This window comes from Pelodiscus sinensis, chromosome 1 (assembly GCF_049634645.1).
Source record: "Pelodiscus sinensis isolate JC-2024 chromosome 1, ASM4963464v1, whole genome shotgun sequence".
Classification (NCBI taxonomy): domain Eukaryota; kingdom Metazoa; phylum Chordata; order Testudines; family Trionychidae; genus Pelodiscus; species Pelodiscus sinensis.
The window spans coordinates 212,858,392-212,882,515 of record NC_134711.1 but is presented as its reverse complement, the minus strand read 5'-3'; the positions used below and the strand labels follow the sequence as shown (position 1 = coordinate 212,882,515).

Below are 24,124 nucleotides of genomic sequence, written 5' to 3'. Positions count from 1 at the left end.
GGCTAATAGCACTCCATGGACCCAACCTCCATGAATTTATCTAACTTCTCTTTAAACTCTGTTATAGTTCTAGCCTTCACAACCTCCTGTGGCAAGGAGTTCCACAGGTTGACTACGTGCTGTGTGAAGAACTTTCGCTTATTAGTTTTAAACCTGCTGTCCATTCATTTCATTTGGTGTCCTCTAGTCTTTATATTATGGGAACTAATGAATAACTTTTCTTTATTCATCCTCTCCACACCAGTCATGATTTTATAGACCTCTACCATATCCCCCCTCAGTCTCCTCTTTTCTAAGCTGAAAAGTCCCAGTTTCTTTAGCCTCTCTTCATATGGGACCTGTTCCAAACCCCTACTCATTTTAGTTGCCCTTTTCTGAACCCTTTCCAAGGCCAAAATATCTTTTTTGAGGTGAGGAGACCACATCTGTACACAGTACTGAAGATATGGAGTACCATAGTTTTTTACTTCCCCTCCTCCTCCTTCCCCTGGCTTCCCCCTTCCAGCTCCCTCCTCCCAGGTTTCCCCCTCCCCTCTCCCACCTCCTCTTTCCAGTCTCCCTAGAGGTTAATCCTCCACCCCCCAGTTTTGTTAAATAAAGAAAGTTTCTATTTTTGAACATGTGTCCTTTATTTTTTACATCAGGAAGGAGGGCTAGGAAGGGGTAAGTGGAAGGAGGTGAGGGAGGAATGGGGCACGAGCCCCTGATGGGGAAGACTGGGGTGGCTCTGTGGGCTCCTTGGGGTATAAGCTCTCCTGCAGGGCCTCCTGGATCATGACAGCCCCCCCAATTGACCCCCCCCCCGGATGGCAGCCTGCGGCAAGTGCAGCTGGGCTGATGGCCGAGTGCTGTGATGTGCCAAGTGTGGGCACTCAGGGCACTCCAAGACAGGACTGCTTTGCTGTCCCTCATCGAGGTAGACAAGCAATCGGGGAACCCTGAGAACTGTCTGTCCGGGGTGGGAGTTGGGTCCCTTTAAGCACAGTCCTCTGCTAGCCCTAGGCAGCAGCTCCACACTTTAAGTCATAACCTGATGCCCTGACGGCACTGGTTCTGGGCAGCCTTAAATTCAGTTCAGGGTTCACTCAATGTGGACATGCTAGTTCGAATTAGCAAAACGCTAATTCGAATTAGTTTTTAGGTCTAGATGCACTAATTCAAATTAGCTTAGTTCAAATTAACTAATTCGAATTAAGTGAGTTCGAATTAGTGCTGTAGTGTAGACATACCTTTAGCCACTTGAAATGGGCAGGGCAGCGGGGGGCCAGACTGCACCCACTATGGGCGGGAGCTGGTTTGGCTGGGTTAGAGTGCCCCCACCCACAGCAGGCCCTGCTGGGCTAGAACAACCTCCTGCTTGCATTGGGTTAGGAGCTGCTCCAGCCTCCCGCTTAACCATAATTGGTAAGCGCCACCTCACCATCTACAAAGGTGAGGAACGTGACGATTCATCTGTTACAGGAAACATCATCCTAATCAAATTCCTAGAGCAGTGGTGGGCAACGTACAGCCCGTGGGCTGAATGCAGCCCATTAGGGATTCCTGTGCGGCCCACAAGACATTTTGTTAAGTGTTGCCTAACTGCAGGGTTGCTAGATTCCTTTGGTTTCCTCCTGCTTTTTTCCCCTACTGGTATTACAATATACAACACTGACTCTGAGAGCCCTGTTCTTCCTCTGCAGCCAATCAAAACTCTGCTACAATTCAATGGGCACATCTTGCAAATTCTAGGTATGCAAGTGCAGTTAGCAAAACTACTCTATCTTGGGAGACTGTCTCGGTTACGACAATCTTGCGGCCCCCCCTCCTGAGATAATGGAGGGCCTCACTAGTCTAGGTTGCCGTTGCTGTCCTAGAGCCTTTGAAGACACTGCCATGCTACAAGGCTGTTGCTGGGAAATGTGCCTCAAGACCTGGTATATAGCAATGAAGTACAGCTGTTTCCCCATCTCCCAGCTCATGAAGGGGGACTGTACACTAGAGTCATTTCCTCAGCCCTCAAGAGACAGTTCTCTCTCAGAGGTGCTATCTCCGACAGAAGAAACTTCAGTGATTGCAGTAGTGGGAAGAGAATGCTGACAGTTTCAAGTGGCAGCAGTCCTGGCAAAGCCACTGAAGTCAAGAGGACACGTAGGAAGGGAGTGCACGTGGGGGGGATGATTCTGCCACCAGACTTCGTGCTTTGGCAGCGGAGAGAGAAGAGAAAAAGATACTGGAAACCAATACCAAGAAACTGTTAGGACTGCTGGTGGGAAACAGAGGAGCTGAAGAGTGGGGAGGAAAATGTACTGTACTTGGGGGAAAATAATGGTGTCAAACAAACCTATCTTAATGATCTGTTTGATATTTAGTCCTGCTATGAGTGCAGGAGTTGGACTAGAAGACCTCTGGAGGTCACTTCCAGTCCAATGATTCTATTTGGAAGATTATATTGTTCCAAAGAAACATGAACACACCTGTTTAAATTAAAAAAATCACAAATGTGGTATTTCCATAAGTTAAAAATAGCATACTGAAAAATTCCCAATTTAATCCACCAATATTTACAAAATAGCAGAAGGCAGCAATCTTCACTGAATCAAAGAAACAAGATGATTTTTTCAAGATGCTGTGAAAGGGGAAGCGACTATGAATTTGAAAACCTCTGAATTTTCAAACACTCATATGTTACAAACATCTTATTTGATTATTATAAAACTTTTTAAATGGTTTCCTCTGGCTGGAAATCATGTCTGAAAAATGTTATTTGGACTAGTTTCATAAATTGGGAGGGTGTATATATACAGTCACTTGAAGCTGGGGGCTCTAATGGAAAAAGCTAGGCATGCCATTAACAATGGGCAGACTGCCATGCCTCAATAACTAACTGGCATGACTGTAATTTCCTCTGCTTTTCTTTGTTTTTAAATACAGGCAACTATCCCATTGCCATTTTATTACTGTGGTACAGTAGTTTGTGCATTGTTAATTCTATAATTAGCCTTGCATTGCAACACTATACCATTTTCCCTTTTATTAAAAAAAGAGCACAAAGAGAAAAATGCGATATAAGGCAAATCCGAAAGGTGAGTAATGTTTTAAAGACTTGGTTAAAAAGCATGAAATGGAAAATATGTGCAAAACTACTTTTCTTGTGTTATGTTTTTTTAATTCTTAAAACATGTTTCTGCAAACCTAAAAAGGCCAGTGTAATGTATTTTGTTAGGCGTTCCTGAAAAATTTGGGAATAGTACACTACGTCTGACACATGCAATAACATGGAAAAATGACTTTATGTTTTTCTTCTCAATAGCCAATAGGGATGTGAAAGTGTTACCATGCTCATCGCTTAACCTTCACAGTTATACACCGGCTCCTGGGGAGCCATGTGCCACTCCCCTCCCACCCTGGCTGCCTCTGTGTCAGAGGCAGCTGTGCAGGAAAGAGGCTCAGCAGACAGGAGCCACCTGCCCCCAGCATGTAACCGCTGAAACTTTCAGTGGTTACACATTTACTCAATTAAATGAATTTTAACATCCCTAATAGCCAGAGGGAAGATGTGAAAGCAATCACAAAACATCAGTTTCAGGTTAAATTAATGGAATCACCAGTTGAACAAGGAACCAAACAACAGAATAGGCAGCATAATCCAATACAATAAATAATGCCTTCATATATTTTAGAGATTTGTGCATTTGTCTGTCTGCTCGTGAGTCTCTCCATCCACCTGTGAATCCATTTGTTCAAGAATTTCTAAACTAGGAGTTGGCAACCTATGCTACAGCATGCATACCATAACTGACACGTGAACCGATTTTCAAGGGCATGTGGGTTAACAGCTCAGCCCCGCCCCTCCTCCCCCGCACAGCTGCTGGAGCCCTCCCTCTTCCCTGGCAGCAGGTTAGGCTGTGGTGTGAGGAGCAGCACTGGGGCTCCTCAGCGGCACCTCCTAGTCCAGCCCGGTACTGCATGGATATCTCTGATCGCCCTGGAGGTGCCTCTGTCACGTGGTCCCGGGCCAGTCAGGCCGGTGAGCAGCTGCCCGCCGCCGCTGCCCAGAGCCCCAAGCCAGAGTGTGTCTCCACCATAACGCTGAAGCAGATACAGAAAGTGAGTGTAGTCACACTGGGCCCTGCAGGGCGGGCTGGCCTGGGGTGCGCCGTGGGGAGCCCAGCTGAGGGGAGGGGAGCAATGGGAGGGTTCTACTGGGGGAAGGAGCTGTACGGCAGAGGAGCTGGCAGATGCAGAGATCCGTGAATAAGTGAAATCTTGGCACGCTACTTCTGAGAGGTTGCTGACCCGTGTCCTAAACATTAAGAGTTAGGACTACCACATTTGGCATGCAGTTTCCTCTTATCATAAATTAAAGCAAGGTCAGGGTTCGGTTGTGCGAGAAAAATGGGCTATGCCTGGAATGGGATTATTTACCATGACATGGAAATAGAGGTGCTGATAGGAGAAACAGTCATACTGCACAGTGACACCAGCAAGAGTGTTCAGCTGGGCACGGGGCTTTCCACATTGCTGGCCACTTGACCAGGTAAGTAGCCCCCTGCCCTAAGCCCCACCACATACCCAACCCCCTATCCTGCACTCTCACTTCCCCCCATCCTCCGCTCTGCCCTCATTCCTGTACCTCCACCCTCTGCTGTAAGCCTCCAGCCTCTGCCATGAGCACCCTCACTCAACCCTGTGCCTGACTCCTGCAGACCTCCCTCCCGCCCTGATTCCCCACACCTCCCAGCGAGGGATGTTAGGAAGTGTGTAATCCAGTAATTGGATAGCTGGCAAAAATTTTGTCAGTTCAATGATAATCAATAAGCTGTTGTGTATTTAAAGGCGCTTGAGAGCTGGCTGGCAGGCATGCTGTCTCAGTCCTGGCATGCACCAGGTCCCAGCAGCTACCCCCACTGTGGCCCTGCATTTAAATCCTTAAAGAGAAAACTCTGTCCTTACTGATATGTTAAGTCAGGCAGCAAGATTCCAAGTCTGCCAGTTTCAAAGCCTTAACTGTCAAAGTAAAGAGTCATTGCAGTGCATAGTGACACAACACAAAAAGTAGCTACTGAACCGATAATAGCCTACCGGTTCTTGAAGTCAGTATTGGTCTGTGGGTGGAGAAAAAACCCCATAAAATCTTAAGAAACAAGCTCTTATTTTCTTTTTTCCCTTTCACGATATACAACTTAGTATACCGGGATACACATAGTTTTAGTAATTCCACTGGCCAAACTTGTCCTGCCTACTTTCACTGCAGCTTTTTCTTCTCTCACTTCCTTGTTATTCATTTCCACTATCTTTCCAAAATACTACAGTCATCAGTCTCTCCCATTGTTCTGACACTTCATCCCTCACCAACCTGAATGTTATCCCCCTTTTTATATAACGTTCAAGATCCCTGTGTTTACCTTGAAGGCACTGCACATCTCCTCCCTTACCTACATCTCAACTCTTCCTACTCTCCTCCCACACAAGACAGTCTGCAAGACCCTTTCTACTAAAGTCAGTGAGAAGCTTTCCGCTAAATCTCATGAGCTTCAAATCAGTCATTAAAAGAGGATGTTTTAAAAATTAAGTGGGTTTAAGTTTAGTACTCCCTTTGTACTGAGGCAGAATCCTGTGGACACAATCACAGACTAAAGACTGCCATACTGCATACACAGAAGGGGATGGACTTACAGTTATACTCTATTTAGTAACTTATGAGTGCCTGAAAATGTACTAAATAACATTTGTAATATGTTTTTGCATATAACCACAGTAACAATCAATGAGATAGGCGCTGGATATGATGGAGATAAATCGGTCTATTCACCCTTCTTGGTCAGCATTATCTCATGTTCCTTATACTCCCCCTAATTCCCTCTCCTCATTACCCCATTTGTCTTTTTTGCCAACTACTGTCTCCATGACTTTCTGCATCCCACCCAGTTCTATATGTCTGGAATAAAATCCCAACTAATATACATCTTGCACTATAATCCTTCAAAAGAAAAATCTAAATCCTTTCCCTTCTCTGTAAAGCATGCTTGCCTCAACACCCATAAAACACCAGGTCTCTTTATTCTGATTTATATTATATGCTTATTTTCTCTTGTATTATTGGATTCTTAACTTCTTGGGAGTGTAGAATTGCTAATTGCTCAGCACAAATGGTGGTGTGTAGCACTATGTACTCTTGTGGCAGATACAAATAATTAAGAAGATATTATTGAACTTGAGCCCCCTTCATGGTCACTAGGCTACCAGGCCAGAACCAAGTCGAACTGTGATGGATGACAAAGAGAAAAATACCTAAGAGAGGACCCATACAAGGCAGATAATGTGATCGCTTTTATCTGCTTCCTCTACATTTATCTGAGAATCAATACAGCTTCAAGAATGAAAGCCAGAACAGGATAATGTCATGAAAGAGTTCAGCTTAATGAACCGTCTATACATTTCATTTGCTTTAAAAACAGTATTCAGGAAAATCAATTGCTCTATCTAATTAAACATAGCAGCACTATATCTTTCATTGTCCACAGGGTCTCAACAGAGCTCACCACTCTTCATTCTAAGCATTTAGTAGAGAACATACCATTTCTCCCTCCCTCTGCTTAGATTCTTGCTTTTTAACACTTCCTTAATTTAGTCTCAGCACTTGTGTGAAGCAGGTATTCACTATTAGTTGCATTTTACAGATGAGAACTGAGGCACACAGAAGGACCTGATGCTGCTCTCACTTACACCATGGTAAAACAAGAACAACTTCACTGAGCTGATTACACCTGTTTTTTTCCCCCCTCTCTACTCTGTGTTGATTAGGTCTCAACAAGAATACTGTGTCCAGTTCTAGAAGTCACTTTTCAAGAAAGATATGGACAAACTGGAAAAGATCCAGAGAAGAGCAACAAAAATGATTAAAGGTCCAGAAAACACGACCTACAAGAGAAGACTGAAGGAACTGGGTTTATTTAGTCTGGAAAAGAGAAGACTGAGGAGAGACACGATCACAACTTTCAAGTACCTAAATGATTGTTACAAGTAGGAGGGAGAAAAAATATTCTCCTTAACCTCTGATGATAGGAGAAAAAAACAACAGGGCTTAAATTGCAGCCAGGGAGCTTTAGGTTGACCATTAGAAAAAAAACTTTATGTGAGGGCAGTTAATGACTGGAATAAATTGCTTAGGGAGGTTGTGGAATCTCCATCATTAGAGATTTTTAAGAGTAGGTTGGGCAAAACACCTATCAGATGGTCTAGATGTTGCTTGGTCCTGCCATGAGGACAGGGGACTGGACCTGATGATCTCTCAAGGTTCCTTCCAGTTCTATGATTCTATGATACTTGGCCTCTCAGGGCAGGGAGCAATCAGCTAATCAGGGCCAGCCTCCTATAAAAGACTGCAGAGCTGAGGGGAGCTCACTCTCACCCTGAGCAGCAAGGGAAAAAAGGAGCTGTGTCCCAGTAGGGGGGGAGGGGAACCAGCAGCACCATGGAGAGAGCAGTGCGGGACAGGCTCAGGGGAGCTGCAGAAAAGCTCCAGACTGATACCTCCCAGGCTGTAGGCACTGGCACAAAGGCAGGACCTGGCTGACAGATGGTCCCTGGGCCAGAACCCCCCCCTTTCCACTTTGCACATACAGGAGCATGGCCATTACAGACTGTAGCTAGCCCTGAGGTGAGGGGCTAGATCAGTGGTCCCCAACCTTTAGAGGCTGCCAGGTGCCAGGGGGCGTGGCCGTTCGCCTGCCGGGCGCCCGGGGGCGGGACCCCCCCATAGCCACGCGCTCAGGGGCAGGGCTCCCCCCCCATGTGCCACGTGCCTGGGGCCAGCGTGTCCCCCCTCCAAGCGCCGCACAACCGGAGCCAGCACTCCCCCCTCCCCAAGCGCCGCGCGGCCAGAGCGCGGGCGGCGGCGCTCCCGGGGCCTGCGCTTACCGTGTGCCATGCGCCCGGGGACGGCTCCGGTACCATGCAGCGCCACGTGCCCGGGGCCAGGCCAGCCCCGAGCACTTGGTGGGCACACACAAATGCCCCCGCGGGCTCCATGGCGCCCGCAGGCACTGTGTTGGGGACCACTGGGCTAGACTGTGCGTTGCGGTTGGCCACTGAGGAAAGTGCGACACTGCAGACTGCACATAGCCTCGGAAGGAGGAGAACTGTGTGGGAATGTCCTGAAGTGGATGCCATGGATCAAAGGGATAACGCAGGTCCAGAGCCAAGAAGCGGAGACAGGAGAGCAGAGAAACGATGAGTGATTTGGTTTGCTTCCACAGATATACTGTAACAACTGAAAACACCTCTGAAGAGTCTTCAAGCTGTAGAAAGGACAAATGGTCAGACCTTGAACAGGTAGCATTGAGTACCTATTTCCCATGAGCAGGATAGGTGTAAATATGAAAATGTGCATCTTGCAAGTCGAGGGATGAAACCAGTCACCTCTTTCCAATGCTGGTATGATGGTGGCAAGTGTTACCATCTTAAACTTTTGTTTCTTAAATGACTTTGTTCAGTGCTACTCCATCTTGAAAGAGTACACAGCAGCTTCCTCTAGCATTAAATAATGTACCTAGGAATTTCCTTTGGGCTGTACATTTCAGGAATCTAGGATTTTACTAAATTTAACTTTAAGAAGCCAAGATTTTGAGAATACTGACATATTCATTTCTTCTGACTCAACTGACTTAAGTGTTAGTTTAAAATGTGAGCATCAAATGATTCAAGATTTTTAAATATTAATTTTTTTAATTTTATTTTAAAGGAAATAAGAGGGGGAGGGACAGCTCAGTGGTTTGAGCATTGGCCTGCTAAACCCAGGGTTGTGAGTTCAATCCTTGTGGAGGCCATTTAGGGATTTGGGGCAAAAAATTTTCAGGGATGGTACTTGGTCCTGCTGTGAAGGCAGGGGACTGGACTAGACCTTTCAAGGTCCCTTCCAGTTCTAGAAGATAGGCAATCTCCATTATTATTATTATTATCCAACAATTCAGTACTTGGGTATTTTTGAAGGAAAACATGAGCATGGTAGGGACAGAGTAATGGAAATTTAGAAATCACTCAAAGGCTCATTTTTTATAGAAAAAAATTATAATTAAAATATTAATATGATCTGTTCTTGCTGAGGAAAAAGATGGGAGATTTTCACTACCCATCTTAATGCTCCAGAAGCATTCAATTTCCCCCAGAATTGATCCAAATGCAGCATTTGCTCCTGAACAAACACATTCTACATCCACTCTCCAAATCATTACTCATTCTCTCTATGTAAAAAAACCACATGTATTTTCACTGGTTCATTTACATTTAGTACCAGTTACTCCTGTGTTACATTAAGGACATATTTATCCCAGGCTGAAATGGAAAGTATAAAATACAACCAAGGCCTGAACTTACGTAACTCCTGCCTGTGCCTCTCTGTCTGTGCAAAATACTGGCGGAGCTCCTCTGTGATCTCCATGTTGCTCAGGTCGCACTCTATCTCCTCTTCAGACTCAGAATCGTTCTCCATTTCAGAATCTCTGCCCATTTCCTGGCTCACTCCGGATCTACAGTGGGCACCTGGGTATTGCTGGGACCAGGAAGGGTAACGCATTCTGCTGTTTGGAGCGTATGGAGAATAGTTGTCAGCATCTGATGGGTTGCCTCCATCCCAATCTGAATAACGGCTAGTAGGAAAGGTTTCGGGTGGACTCCATGACAGATGATAAAAGGACTCCATGGCTTTCCTATAGGCATTTTTGTGCTTGTACATCCAGTGCATGGCTTGGTTGTAATGCTTCCAGTATCTTGCATACACTTGTTGATAATACCATGGCCGAGTCTCTTCATGTAGTGAGCCTTCCTGCAAAAAGCAGAAGTAGAGAAGAGAGACAATGTTGAGGTAATTAAAAAGCATTTTCATTCCAAATGCTTTACTTCCTATAATAACAAAAAACTCCATGTATTTTGGACAAGTGCTTAAAGCATGAACATGCTGTTCACTCTACTAGTCACCAAGGAAGAAAGTAATGAAAATGACTGCACCAAAGCTTTCCCCCCAAATCTCCTTTATTACAGTGGAAGCCACTCCTCTGGGGAAAAATGTTGAACTGTACTAATGCACACTAAGCTTGTGTAGACATAAATACAGGCAGTCCCCGGGTTACGTACAAGATAGGGACTGTAGGTTTGTTCTTAAGTTGAATCTGCATGTAAGTCGGAACTGGCATCCAGATTCAGCCGCTGCTGAAACTGATCAGTTTCAACAGCGGCTGAATCTGGACGCCAGTTCTGACTTACATACATATTCTACTTAAGAACCCCAGGCATCCCCAAGTCAGCTGCTGCTGAAACTGATCAGTGGCTGATTCCAGGAAGCCCGGGGCAGGGGCTTCCTGTAGTCAGCCACTGGTCAGTTTCAGCAGCGGCTGACTTGGGGACGCCTGGGGCAGAGCAGCTGGGGTGCTGCCCGGTTGGTCCAGTAGTGCCGCCGCTCCTCGGCGCTACTGGACCAACACAGCAGCACCCAAGCTGCTCTGCCCCAGGCGTCCTGATTCAGCCGCTGCTGAATCTGACCAGCAGTGGCTGAATCAGGATGCCTGGGGCAGAACAGCTGGGGTGCTGCCCGGTTGGTCCCGTAGCGCCCAGAGCGGCGCTACGGGACCAACTGGCAGCGCCCCAGCTGCTGTACCACAGGTGTCCGGAGCAAAGCCACGGAGCACGGGGGCAACGGGACAGCCCAGACGCGCCGTGGCTGTCCCGCTGCCCTCGGGCTCCGTGGCTTTACTCTGCTTTGCTCCCCGTCCCCCTGGTCTGCAGACCAGGGGGATGGGGGGGGGGGGGCAAAGCAGAGCCAAGCCGCGGAGGACGCAGCCAGCTGACAGCTGACCGCGCGCTCCGCGGCTTGGCTCTGCTTTTCCCCCCCGTCCCCGTCCCCCTGGTCTGCAGACCAGGGGGAGGGGGGGGGGCAAAGCAGAGCCAAGCCGCGGAGCGCGCTGCCAGCTGACAGCCCAGACGCGTCTGGGCTGTCAGCTGACCGCGCGCTCCGCGGCTTGGCTCTGCTTGGCTCTGCTTTGCCCCCCCCCCCGTCCCCCTGGTCTGCAGACCAGGGGGACGGGGGGGGGGGGGCAAAGCAGAGCCAAGCCGCGGAGCGCGTGGGCAGCGGACAGCCCTGTCCGCTGCCCACGTGTTCCGCCGCTTTGCTTCCTCTCCCTGGTCTGCTGGAGACCAGGGAGAGGAACGGCCCCGTTCGTAACTGCGGATCTGACATAAGTCGGATCCGCGTAACTCGGGGACTGCCTGTACTCATGGCTTATTAATACAAATTAATCCAAATGCTACATAGGAAAAAGGTGAGCTGAAAGAGACTTGATTATTTCAAAGTGTGTATCAGATAAGTTACACACCATAAATACACAGGATTCATGTTAACATGCAAAGGGTACTGTGTCTGAAATTCCTCTACATTAATAAACTTATTTCGTTTAGTAATGCATTAGCTAATCTCCTTGCCATAATAATTTCAGTGGGAGAGGTCAGATGGCAACTTAGTCATGTATCCATTAAGGTTTCAATAAAAAACACATGCTAAGCAAAGTGCTGTGCTGCTAATAAATCTCACTACTTTATTTATTATCGGCTACACTCTGAAAAAGGGTAATAAGTTCACTGACTGAAATAAACTAAAATATCTCTTTCCAGTTATAAAATGTAAACCAGCAACAACTGTTTTTGAAAATATTTGTTTGCCTGATGCAACAGTTTACCCACAGCTCTTCTCTAGCCTATAACACTGTAAGAGTGCAGATCCTCTATAGTAAAAGTAAATTATTATAGAAAAATATTGTATTATCAGAGGCACCAAGGAGGGGAGAAAGAGCCAGTGCTAGGGGGAGCTGTCTTAAAAGCCGGTAGAGCTACATTTAAAAGGTAGAGATGCAGCGCGGGACCCAGCGAAGCAGTCCCCACTCACACCGGGTGCTTGACTGCTGCGGCTCTGCCTTTTAAGTATAGTAAGAGATGCCTGACTCTTACTACATTTAAAAGGCAGAGGCACGGCGGGGTTAGCTAAATGTAGAGCTACATTTAAATTGCAGAGCTGCAGCGGGGGTAGTGAGCATCCCCCCAATTAACTAATTGAGTAGCACTACCCATGTACACTAGGGATGTTAGTCGCAATTTAACATCCCTAGTGCACATAGCTGGTGCTGGAGAAAGGCCAGGGATACTGGGAAGCTAAAGCATTCTTGGGATGGGATTATCCATTGTGTGCCTTTGGGGTGGTGCATCTGAGTAAGGGCTTTGGATGGATGGAAAATGTTGGATTTAAAAACAAGTTAGTCTCACTTCATTCATTTGGATATTGATGATGCAGCAACACATATCTGTTGAACAGACAAAAGCAATGAAATCTGTGTAAAAGCCTAATGCTCCCCCTTTAATGTATCTCTTTTGTGTAGTTATTGTATGTGCCTCAGGGGAGGAAGAGTTTTACTTGATCTATTTTCTTTTTTTTTTGGACCATACATTTGGCATATTTCAGACTTAAATGTGGAAGGTCATCTCCACATCTCCTTAAGGTAACTGTCAAGATAAAAAAAATCATACTTTAAAGATGTTATACTTCATAGCTAAAGTCCTGCCACTTGTTCCCCAAAGCCAATTTCCCTTCCTGCCTGCCAACAGCGTCTGAAAGCTTAAAAATGTTGGCAACATAATTTTAAGGTTATGTTTAAGGAGTTACAATAACAGCAAGTTTCAAGCTAATAAATCCCCCCCATTTCACTTAAACACTGGGTCAGGGATTGTGTCTCATCTATTTACACAATTCCTAGGTGTTGTACAAATGATTTTTTAAAACAGCCACCAAATTAATTTTTATGGAAATGCATAACAAATATTTGACTTTTTGGCTAAGACTTTATGGGTCAAATGTTCCTCATGCACTTCTAATATGCTAGTGAAACTCCACTGACTTCAGTGGATTTATTTTTGATTTACACATGTGTAAGAGGAGAGGCTGACCCTGCTGCTAGAATGTTCTTATTCACAACGGTGTTATGATATTCTACAAAACCCAGGATATTTAATGTTCTTACTTTGCTTTCATTATATGGCAATGTCACCCTGACTCTACTTCTTTAATGTATGGTCAAGAACAGGAAAATTCTGTGGTCAGGTCTAAGAAGTTTCATGGAGTTAGTTTTGGAGCACTTAGTTTAATGTTTCCCACTGAAATAACTAAAAATCAAGTTTGAGACCATCAGCAGAATAGTTAGCTAGCTTGACAATAAAGAAAAGTTTCATATGTTCTGTGTGTTCCCCAAGATGACAACATATCTTTTTAAAATACAAGAATTATCTTCCAGTCCTTTTAACCTAAAATGTTTCTAAATTGGACCTTGGTGATGATCTCACTGAAAACTTTAGAATACAGCTGGCTGATCTGGCTATCTGACTAACCCCGGTTTTTAATTTAGGGGGAGAGGAATACAAAGGGCCACTTCATGTAGACAGAATTGTGATTCTGGTGCCTAGCCAAATACTTCTGTGTTTGGAAGAAGAAAAAAAAGTGAGCCGAGAAAACCTCACTCTTTCACTGAATTTAAAAATCCATCTGTTGAAATAAAAAATTAAGGGGATGTTTTAGACTGGGGCAAAGAAGGAAAAAAATACATTACAATCTAACTTTGGAATACAGTTGCATGTCTGTGCTTTTTCAGCTGTCATATGAATGGAAATATAGAGGAGTTTTTCAATCTAATAAAAGCTATAAATTTAAGAAGAGTGATCCTCTGAATTCTCTGTTATTTTCCTGTTATATGTCTCTAGACTCTTCTCTAAGGGAACCAATCTAACAATACTTGTAATAAATTAATTTTATTTTGAATGTACTTTAACTACTTTAAAATATAACTCTTTTAAATGAGTGCTGATGGTTTGATACAATTTTCTTGTATATGTAGTTAATGTATAAAGTGTGCATTGGCTCATTGTCTCAGATACACAGTGGAAATAAAAAATGCTTACCATCACCTGTGGAGTTTGCTTCAATGATCAACGTAAACTAGAAAAGAAAATAATGTTTTTTAATTTATAAATTTATAATTTATAGTTACAAACACAGAAAGCATCTCTAGTGAACCCTAGTATCTACAGACAAGAGTCAACAGATGGGGGTTTTTAAGTGATCAGAGAATACCTGAAACCTCTTGTGAACCCTAGTATCTACAGACACCCCTGCAACCTAGAATGCTGGAAGAGATAAATAAACTTTGTCTTATCCTCCTTTTTGTCCTCCACACAATAGTAGCTTCCTCTACTTCTAGGTATCTTCAAAATTAATGACCTTGAATGAGAACCACTTGGTTTTATCTCTCAGCAGCATCTCCAGAAGGAATCCTATAAAACTGTTATTTTAAGCATTTTGAAAACCTATTTTATTTCATTCTGGTAGTAAGATTTTTGTTTATTTTAAATTCTATGTTGTAATTGTATAGTGATTTCTTCTCCTACTTTATACTTCCTTGATTGCAACACTGCTTCATGTAAAGCAGGGGTGGCAAACCAGTTAGAGATGAAGAGTCAAAATAGCTGTGGATAGAGTGTGAAGAGCCACGTATTATATATTTATTTTTTTAGATAGACAGACAGATAGATAGATGGAGTACACAAAATATAGTGATAAAAATAACATTACAGGACATTTTGGACAAAAAACAATAAAAGAGTCTCTAGTCACTTAAAAATTTCACAGCCAGTCCATAGATCTTCAGAGAACTTGACGAGGAGCAAACATTCAAATTAAAAAAAAAAACCTTTAAAAATACAGTAATATTCTCACACTAAAAAAAAAGCATCCCAACCAAGTATTTTAAATGTAACAGTACTGCCCTATTATTACGTGTGAGTTTTTTAAAATTAAACCAAACTGAGAAGTAAATTAGCACAATTTGAAGTGCCTGTTTCACTCCAGCTTGTTGAGCTCTGGTATGGTTTCCTCATATTTTTTTTACTTATGAAGATTATGGCTTTTTAACAATTCTAAACATTCAAGTCTGTCCCAGACTGCAAATATGAGAGGTTCAAAAACAATAAGGGAGAGACTCAGATCTCAGAATAATTGCTGCAGCCTGGCAAACAATAGCCTTTGAATTTTCTTTAAAGAAACAAGTGTAAATCAGGTACATGCTGATTCTTTTTTTTTGCCCTGGAATTTAAATATGACATCCGTGTTGGCTGCCTTATTCTGTATCCATGAAGACTGAGTTTAAAGTACTTCTGTTCCCCTCCTTCCCCTCGCCTGGGTCCCAGAGTTGCGGCCACCATGCGCTTCTCCCTCGAGGCACTGGGGTGCATGCGCAGAGCGGCTGGCCTTGAGCAGTTCAGGTGCATGGCTCAGAACTAGCAAGAGCCTCATTTCTTTAAGCAAAGAGCCACATGTGGGTTGGCCACTCCTGGGCTGTGTCTAGACTGGCAAGTTTTCCGCAAAAGCAGAAAAGTTTTCTGCTTTTGCGGAAAAACTTACCAGCTGTTTACACTGGCCGCTTGAATTTCCGCAAGAACACTGACTTCCTACTGTCTGAAATCAGTGCTTCTTGCGGAAATACAATGCTGCTCCCGTTCGGGCAAAAGTCCTTTTGTGCAAAACTTTTGCACAAAAGGGCCAGTGTAGACAGCTCAGATTTGTTTTGCGCAAAAAAGCCCCGATTGCGAAAATGGCGATCGGGGCTTTTTTGTGGAAAACCACGTCTAGATTGGCACGGATGCTTTTCCGCAAAAAGTGCTTTTGCGGAAAAGTGTCTGTGCCAATCTAGATGCTCTTTTCCGCAAATGCTTTTAACGGAAAACTTTTCCGTTAAAAGCATTTGTGGAAAATCATGCCAGTCAAGACGTAGCCCTGATGTAAAGGAAGCACAGACAAATTCAGGTGGTGACCAAGTAGCTGAATGGATAGAAGAGGGGAGGTTAAGTACAGAAGTGGAAGCTGGAAAGGACCAGATTGTATAAAGATCTGCAATTACAAGCTGCTGTTTAAAATTACTATTGCATAGGACATGTTTTGCATTTCTAACCTTCAAAGTTATTTACCAGCATAAACCACTTAAGGGTATTTTGAAAAATGCCTTGACTACTTGGCAGCTATTTTATTATACCTAGATTTTAAAGAGCAACCACTCATCCTACATAGTGTCATCACCTACAAACTCTCATTTGAAGGGACATCAGAGGGGAGTGATACCAAGATTAACATCCCATTTTTTATAAATGTCTGTGAACCAAAGAATCTGCTAACTGACATTCCCAAACTATTCCAAGTAGGGGTCAAATACTACTTTTAGTTACTTGCTGTAAAACAGGAGTAACTCCACTGTTTTCATTGAGGTTATCCCAGATTACACCAGTATAAATGAGTAGAATTCTTCCCACTGGGGCTGCCCAAGGAATCAGCTGGAGCAGCATTTGGCCTCCTATTTATGACTTTATTGATCAAACTGCCTCTTAAAGACAGCAGTGCTGAGAGAAAGGAGATGCAGTCCCTCCTGACATCACCAAAGAAATGCAAATCATGAAGCTACCAAAAGGCAGTACAAAGGCATAATTGTCACCCTTTGTATTGGTGGAGACAGATCCCAAATATGCAAACCCTTACGCACCAACACTTCTACAAACAGTCCTTGCATACATGAGTAGTCCCAATGGACCCACTCATATAGGTAAACATTAGCAGAATCAGGTTCAAAACTGTCAAAGAGACTGAATTGTCTTCCTTCTCATCTGCCAAGAGAAGCAGAGGGAAAAATGAGCTCAGGCCACTAAAGAAACATTGTAGTGATTTGCAGCATTAGTAGCCTACAGATATATAAAAGACCCTAGTGCTGCCCCTTTCTGTTCATCTCAAACAGTTTCCCATGAGTGTGTGTCTGTGTGTGTGCGCAAGTGCGTCTGGGTATTGTCAAGGTCACTGGAATAATACAGTTTCCCATGCTATCCTCTTTTTAAAAGTTGTATTTCTCTCTCATAGGGTGGATGTGTGCATATGTGTACGTACATCTGGGTACTGTCAAGGTCACTGGAATAAATGTAAAGGTCTCTTTCTCACATTTAAAATGTAAACTCTATTGTGGCTGCCTCTCTCATTTCCGCCTGTAGTTTAGAAAAATTACATACATCAGAAGTCAATGTCTGCCTATGACTTTTGCATACCAAAACATTCTCTGAACTGGCTTAAACAAACAAAAATCAGGTTCAAAGTCTAACATACACAAACTTTGTTTTTAATACCGTAAGTGATAAAAATACACACCATATTCAAAAGCACAAAGAGCTTTCTGAGGGGTAAAAATCTCCCAATAAATCCATTAAAATATATCAGTTTCCTGAACATGAAATAATCACACATCTTAGCAAACATAAAAATTTAATTTTCGCAAGTTATTAATGAACTATTATAGAAATAAACACCTACTACAGGAAAGTCCGGATCCTGGGACCTACCATAATTAGGGATGAAAAATCCCATTTAGTCAGTTAACCAGTTAAATGTTACATCAGTTGACTGGCTAAACATTACATTTAACTGTTTAACTGCTTACACAGGGGTTGGCGGGGAGCTGCTCCAGCCTAGCTGGGCTGCCAGTTAACTGGTAACCATCACCCAGTAACCATGATGTTTACTGGTTAACCACTGACATCCCTAACTACAATACAAACCATAAAGAAATAATTAGTAATAAAAAAAGCAAAATGACTCTTCAAAAGTAAATTCAATTGGTTATCAACACACACACAAGAAGCAGAAAATAAATGAATTCATTCTGGCTCTGTTTTTTTCAATACCTAACAATTAAAATATGGAGGTTGTGTCACAATCTGAAAGTAATCTATTGCCACTGGGAACATCACTTAACTTTTGAATGAAGAAAATTGCTAAAAAGCAGGAACCACCACTGTAAAATTACCAAGGAAATGTATTAACCCAGGCAAAAAACATCTACTTTCCTGCACTACCATAAGGATGATGAAAACATTTACTTGCTCAAACAAAAATTACTATCCCAGGCAATTGGTTGGGAAGAATTTTGCAATGCTGGCATTAAAGGTAAGGACCCAATCGTTCAAACATTTACACGTGCTAATTTTACTATGGTGAATAGTCCAATCACAGGGATTATTCATGGTAGTACAATTAAGGCCAGGCCAATCTTGCCAAATGATCTTTGCGGGCAAACCTTGGTCCCAACATGAAGTGTCACTGAATGTGGCTCACTGAAAGTATTGGGGGATGTTGGCACAGACCATCTGGCAGAATTGGGGCCAAAAGTAAAAGATGTGAAGGCTGCAGGCAGCTACAATAAAATGCTTGGTCAAAGAATTCTTTGATCCCTTTCTGTTTTTTAAAATGTTCTGTTGCTTGGAGGGTTTTGGCATAGAAATTTCCCAATCCACCCCTTTCAACAGCTACATAATTATCAGTTTGTACTGCCACAGTGTCTAAGAGTCCCAGTCATGGATAAGGACCCTATTATGCTAGGCAGGGTACACAGGACAAACAGTCCATTGCTGATACATTGTATTATCTCTTTTTCTAACCTTTCAAATAATAAAATAATTCTCCATTTATATCAAATACTGATATATTGCAATTAATCAAAACATGCCCATTTACTTGTAAACATGAAGTGAGCAAGCAATAGAGACACTAAAGCTACAGGTTAAACCTCTAAAAACTGGGACTCAAAATGTGGTCCAGCAACATCCATGGCCCAGCACTGCTGGACCAGAGAACCCTGGCTTGCCAAATTCAGCAGTGCAGCCTGGACTGGGCTGGTGGTGGGGAGTACGGCCCCAGCAGGATGGTGTAGTGGGGAGCACAGCCCTGGTCAGGGCTGACGGCCAGGAGCGCAGCCCCAGACGGAGCTGGAGGTAGAGGGGGGCACCTGTCTGGGGCTGGTGCAGTAGGGGTGAGGGGGCTGGACACAGCGGGGCAGGCGATACGGCACGCAGCCACAGCCAGGAGCAGAACCCTACACCCAGGTAGGGAGTCTTGATCTTCCCTTTTCTGCCAAATTCTGTGGTGTGCTGGATAAAGGAGGTTCGACCTGTATAACTGACTAGAGGTATGATTCCACAAAGCACCATACATCACTCAGTTCCACAGAAGTTAAGTTGAAATGGATCAACAGCCTGTTGGATTGGATCCTGGACGGCTGTCTTTTGAAAGTGTGATGATACATTGTACGCCTTGAGAGCACAGCCCCCTGGTGGAGTATTGTAGACAGTTTTGGTAGCCACACTTGAAATATATTGTACAATATATTAGTGTATGACCCGAAGAAACAAGGCTATTTAGCTAAAAAAGGATTGAGGGGACTTTCCATTATTCAAAATTACGAAGAGCACAGCAAGAGCTAGTCAGTCACTTCTTCTCACACTACTGTATTGTAACAGAACATAGAACATGATGTAATTAAGAAGGGGAAAGAAATTAGGACAAATTACAATACTTCTTCACAGATCCCACATTCATGGAGCCAATCTGTGGAATTTACTGTCACTGAAATAAAAAGCAAAATTTTAGAGAGGACTGGAGAGTCTTATCAACATTAACTTTTGTAGCTCCGCAAAGTAAGATAAGTATGAAGTAAGTCTCTACAATTCTTATTTCAGGGAATACATCAATCACTTGTGCAGATCAGGTATTATTTTCTTTCCACTTTTTTCACCAAATCCTTAAGAATGTGGTAACGCTGACAGCCGGATAAAGGAACAGATGGACCAATGACTTGAACAAATACTAAAATTGTTCTAAGCGTTTTGTACATATTCCAAGTACTCAGTGAGAACAAAATGCCATATTGTAACACCAAAAGCTTATATTTTTCAAATGATCGTTTGAGCTTACCTATCTAGTGCTAGAAAATCTGGGAGTCAGAAGGATGTTTAAAGAAAAACCATTCAGCCTTTTCTGACACACAGCTACTGATTAATTACGGCTGTGCATCACTATATACATTAATTTTAATATCAACATGTCTCAGTTATAATTCTCATAGAAATGTAGATGTGCATCACAGAACCAATTAATTGTACCTATATGTCACTTTAACACAATCTCCTGTAAACTACATTTCTGTTTGTAAATAACTGTAAATATTAAATATGTTCTTTGGTTGACTTTTGAGACTCAGGACATGACTCTTATCTAGCCAGTATAGAGAAATACAGACCCATCTAATATGCTTACAGTAATACTGGTATAAAGGAGCTAATGCAGATACAGCTTATTGTTGTAAGAAAAGGGGGATAAGTTATAAGGGTATAATTGTGCCCAGGCTAGAGATTGTACTCATTTAACTATTTTGGTAGAAATAGTGCATTTGCCTCACAAACACACACTGAAATAGTTAAATTAGTACAAAAACTGCACACAGACCGTGCAATAACAAGTATAAAGTCACAGTTCACCATGTCCCAAGAGCCTAAGGCCCTACTCCTATATAAATGGTTCCCAAACTCTTCAGTCCACACCCCCTGGGAAGGCATGGTCGAGGGCTGGGAACAGGACCAACTTTGCGACCAGGGCAGGAGTGGGCAATAAGTTGGATGCAGTTTGCCAGGGTTAGCTCCCTGGCAGGTGGGCTGCTAACACTTTATTTATCTGCATGTCTCTGGGTAAAGCTGCTTGTAGCTCCCATTGGCTGCAGATCACCATTCCTGACCAACAGAAACTGCAGGAAACAGCAAAGACCGAGACACAACTTCACACAGTTCCCATTGGTCAAGAACGGTGATCCACAGCCCACAGGAGCCACAAATGGCCATACCTACAGACTTGCAAGTAAATAAAGTACCAGCATCCAGCCTGAACCACATCCAGCACGCGGGTTGCTTATTGCCCATCCCTGAGCTGAGGCCTCAGCTGCAAGCAGGGTCCCCTGTCTTGGAAGCCAAGGGCTGCATCCAGGAGCAGAGCTGTGGTTCGAGTGGGACTCGAGCTGCAGCTGCAAGTAGGGCTGGAATGGAGCAGAGGGCAGAGCGGGGAGGAGTGGTGGTTCTTCCCTCACTCCTCATATCGTATGGGGGTGGCCTGTGCACGTGGGCCTCCCTGAATATTTCTCCATACCCACTGAGGGGTACCCCACAGTTTACGGGCCTCTGTCCCATATGGATGTGAGAAGACAAGGTGTTGCCTTGAGATCCAGGATACAATGAGCATTTGCAAAAGGGCAAATGTAGGTTTTGGAAAATCTGAAATGTCAATTTGTACTACTTTTTTTTTTAATCTGTAGTAGTTAGCAATACGATAGTAGTAGCCCTTATTTTGGGCCTTTGTCCTATCTTGGGGCTGGCAGGTCAGTGGTAGGAAGTAGCATGCATATGAGAAGGAAGCTGGGAGTCTTTTAGATTCTAAGCTATTTGGAGCACGAGCAGTCTTCTGTGGTGTTTGCATACAGTGCCTGGCACTGAAGGGCATGGATCAGCATTTATGTCACACTGTCCATCCAGGAAGCTAATGATCCAACTGCTGGACCAAATATGGTCGTGAATCATGGTCCTGAGGCACATTTTGAATATGCTAAGAAGCAGTATATGAGGTCCAAACTCTGGTGGTGATCATTAGCTATTATCTGAACATAAATAATAACCTGTTTATATATTTTAGAAATTTGCGTCCGTTTGTCCGTGAGTCCATTTGCTCAAGAACCCTTCCTAAACGGTAAGAGCTAGGACTACCGATTTTGGCATGCTGCTGCTTCTTATCATAACTTAAGGCATGGTCAGGGTTTGGTTGCGCCAGGATGTCCCTGGAATTCAATTGTTTCTCATAAAATGGAAAGGGACAAGTATGGCAGGAAGAACAGTTATACTGTGGAATGACCACAGGGGGCAAATGTCCCATCCAGAAGCCACTGGTTGGCAGCACCCAACCCGCCCTGGGAAGCAGGTGCTAGCTGCTGTACACACACACCCTTGCCAAGCCTGGGAAGTGCCAGCAAGAAGCTTGCACGGCCTCCCCAGACCCAGCCAGACCGGCCATAGTGAAGCCAGCGGCCAGGGTGTGCACCCCACTCCTGCCCCTGGGTTGGTCAAAGTCAGCAGATGGGATGTGCAGCCACCTCCCCTCCCACCTGCAGCACAGTGAAGAAGCTGGCAGTCAGGGTGCATGGCCCCACCCCAGCCCTGGGTAATGCCAAGTTAGTCGTCTAACACATAATAAAAGTGTCCCCAATACCAAGCGACTTCTTAAAACACACCAAAAATTAATTTTAAAAAACACCCCCAGGGTTTGTGGTAACATATATCAGTAAGCCCCAATTTTGCAAAGATTTAAACAGGCGCTTAAACATTTTTTTAACTCCCGGCTTCACAAAGCCCTGGCTAGGATGATTTAGTTAGGTCTGGTCCAGGGGCTGGACTCGATGACCTCCTGAGGTCTCTTCCAGCCTAGGATTCTATGATTCTATGTAAGGTCCCCAATGAACTCTGCTTTTTAAGGTCTTTGTGGGATCTAAACTCAGTTCTGCAACCTTAGTACTGCAGAGCAAGTCTGCGCACTATATATATATATCAGGAGTGGGCAATAATTTTTGGCTTGGGGGCCACTACAAAATTTTTTGAAGCCAGGAAACTTCTGGGCTACCCCACCCACAGACCAATCAGGGCCTTGGGGTGGGGGAGCAGCCTAAAGCTTCCTTCTCCCTGCCTCCCGCCCTGGGAGCGTGTAGCACTTTGAAGTACAATGTGTTCCTTGCAGGGCGGGAGGAAGTTTTTTGTGCTCTCTCACCCCCAGGTCCCAATTGGCCTCGGGGTGGGGGAGCAGCAGGGCCTCTGCTGGCCGGATCAGCCTGCTTGGCAGGTGGGATCCAGCCCGCGGAGGCCCTTTTGCCCACCCCTGCCATATATGCTATTTTATTTTATATATACACACAACTGCTCTGCTCCTAGAGCGAAAATCAAGTTATCAGTAATGTGTATTACATCTACAGTTGATCGTTTCCACTGGAACCCATTTCTTCCGTCCCTATTGCACCAAGCCAGCTTTTTGCTGTTTGCACAGCAGGTGATACAGTAAGGCCCTGGTAGGGGGATCCTAAGTGCCCGGCTAACGCAGGGGTCACGGCCTGGGGGTGAGGGTGAGTTTGCTTTCTCACGCACCCCGAGCACCCCTTGCTGAGGCAGAGGGGCGGGGGGGGGGGGTTTCCTCCTCACTTCACACGGGGGCGGCTGGTCGCCCCACGCCAGCGATTCACCCCGATCACAGGCTGCTTTTTGGGGGGGGGCTCCCCTCCCCCCGGCCCAGTCACCAGCTGAGCGCCCAGGCGAGGGGGGGGGGCGGGTCTGTTCCCCTCCCGCGGCCCCCCACGGCGGCGGGGGGGGTCCCCGCTCCCCTGCGGCTCAGGCACGTGGGCGGGGAACAGTCGCTCCCCCCCCGCCGGATCCCGCCCCCACGCGGCGCGGGCCCGGCACGTACTGTGGCTCCACGAGCAGCGCCAGCGCCCGGGTCCGCTCGCTCCGCTTCCTGCCGGGCCGGGGGCGGGGCTCGCCGGCTGCGGCGCCTCCTGGGCTCGGGCACCATCTAGCGGCGCAGGGCAGCCCGCGCCCCCGCCCGCCCGCCGCGCCGGGTTGCCAACTTCCCGGACGGGACGCCAGGCGCTGCAATGGAGTCCGGGCGGGGAAGTTGGCAACCACAGCGGCTCGCCCTGAGCGGGGCCCGAGGGTGAATGAGTCAGTGACCGCCCCGGGCCTGGCCGCTAGCCGGGGAGCCGCCTCACTGCGCGGGCGCGGCCAGAAGCGGAGCCTGCAGCCGGGTGCGGAGCCTGGACCTCCCCTAGTCCGGCACACTCCGTGGTTTGGGACTCAGGTCCCCAGTGTGCCGGACAAGGGAGGCCCGACCTGTAAAAGTATCAAGAGCGCGATGATTATTGGATACACATTTTATTAAATAAGATCTCTGCCTGCATCTCTTTCTGCAAAATGTAAATGTGCATGACTTGCCATCCAGCTAGCCTCTAATGTGCCCTTAAAAGTGAACACAAATAGAGCCTTGTATCTTCTCCCCCCCCCCATTCTGTTGGGAGTAGTATAGTTGTGTGGTTTCAGGATACTGATGTGGTGTTATGCTGAGAGAAAGTGTGATGGGGGAAAAGATTCCTGCGTGCTTGTGCCTGATGCTTCATGC

At 45.2% G+C, this 24,124-nt stretch overlaps 1 protein-coding gene across 1 annotated transcript in view; it reads right to left on the bottom strand.

The window, feature by feature from the left end:
- GEMIN8 (gem nuclear organelle associated protein 8) overlaps nt 1-23,528 on the bottom strand; it is a 40,833-nt gene extending 17,305 nt beyond the window's left edge. The window contains exons 1-3 of the mRNA XM_075914529.1: nt 23,417-23,528; nt 13,972-14,008; nt 9,358-9,805 (exon numbers count right to left, since the gene is read on the bottom strand). Coding sequence (XP_075770644.1) covers nt 9,358-9,805; nt 13,972-13,974 — 451 coding nt within the window. The 5' untranslated portion in view covers nt 13,975-14,008; nt 23,417-23,528. The remainder of the gene's footprint in view (nt 1-9,357; nt 9,806-13,971; nt 14,009-23,416) is intronic.
- Nucleotides 23,529-24,124: the final 596 nt, after the last annotated feature.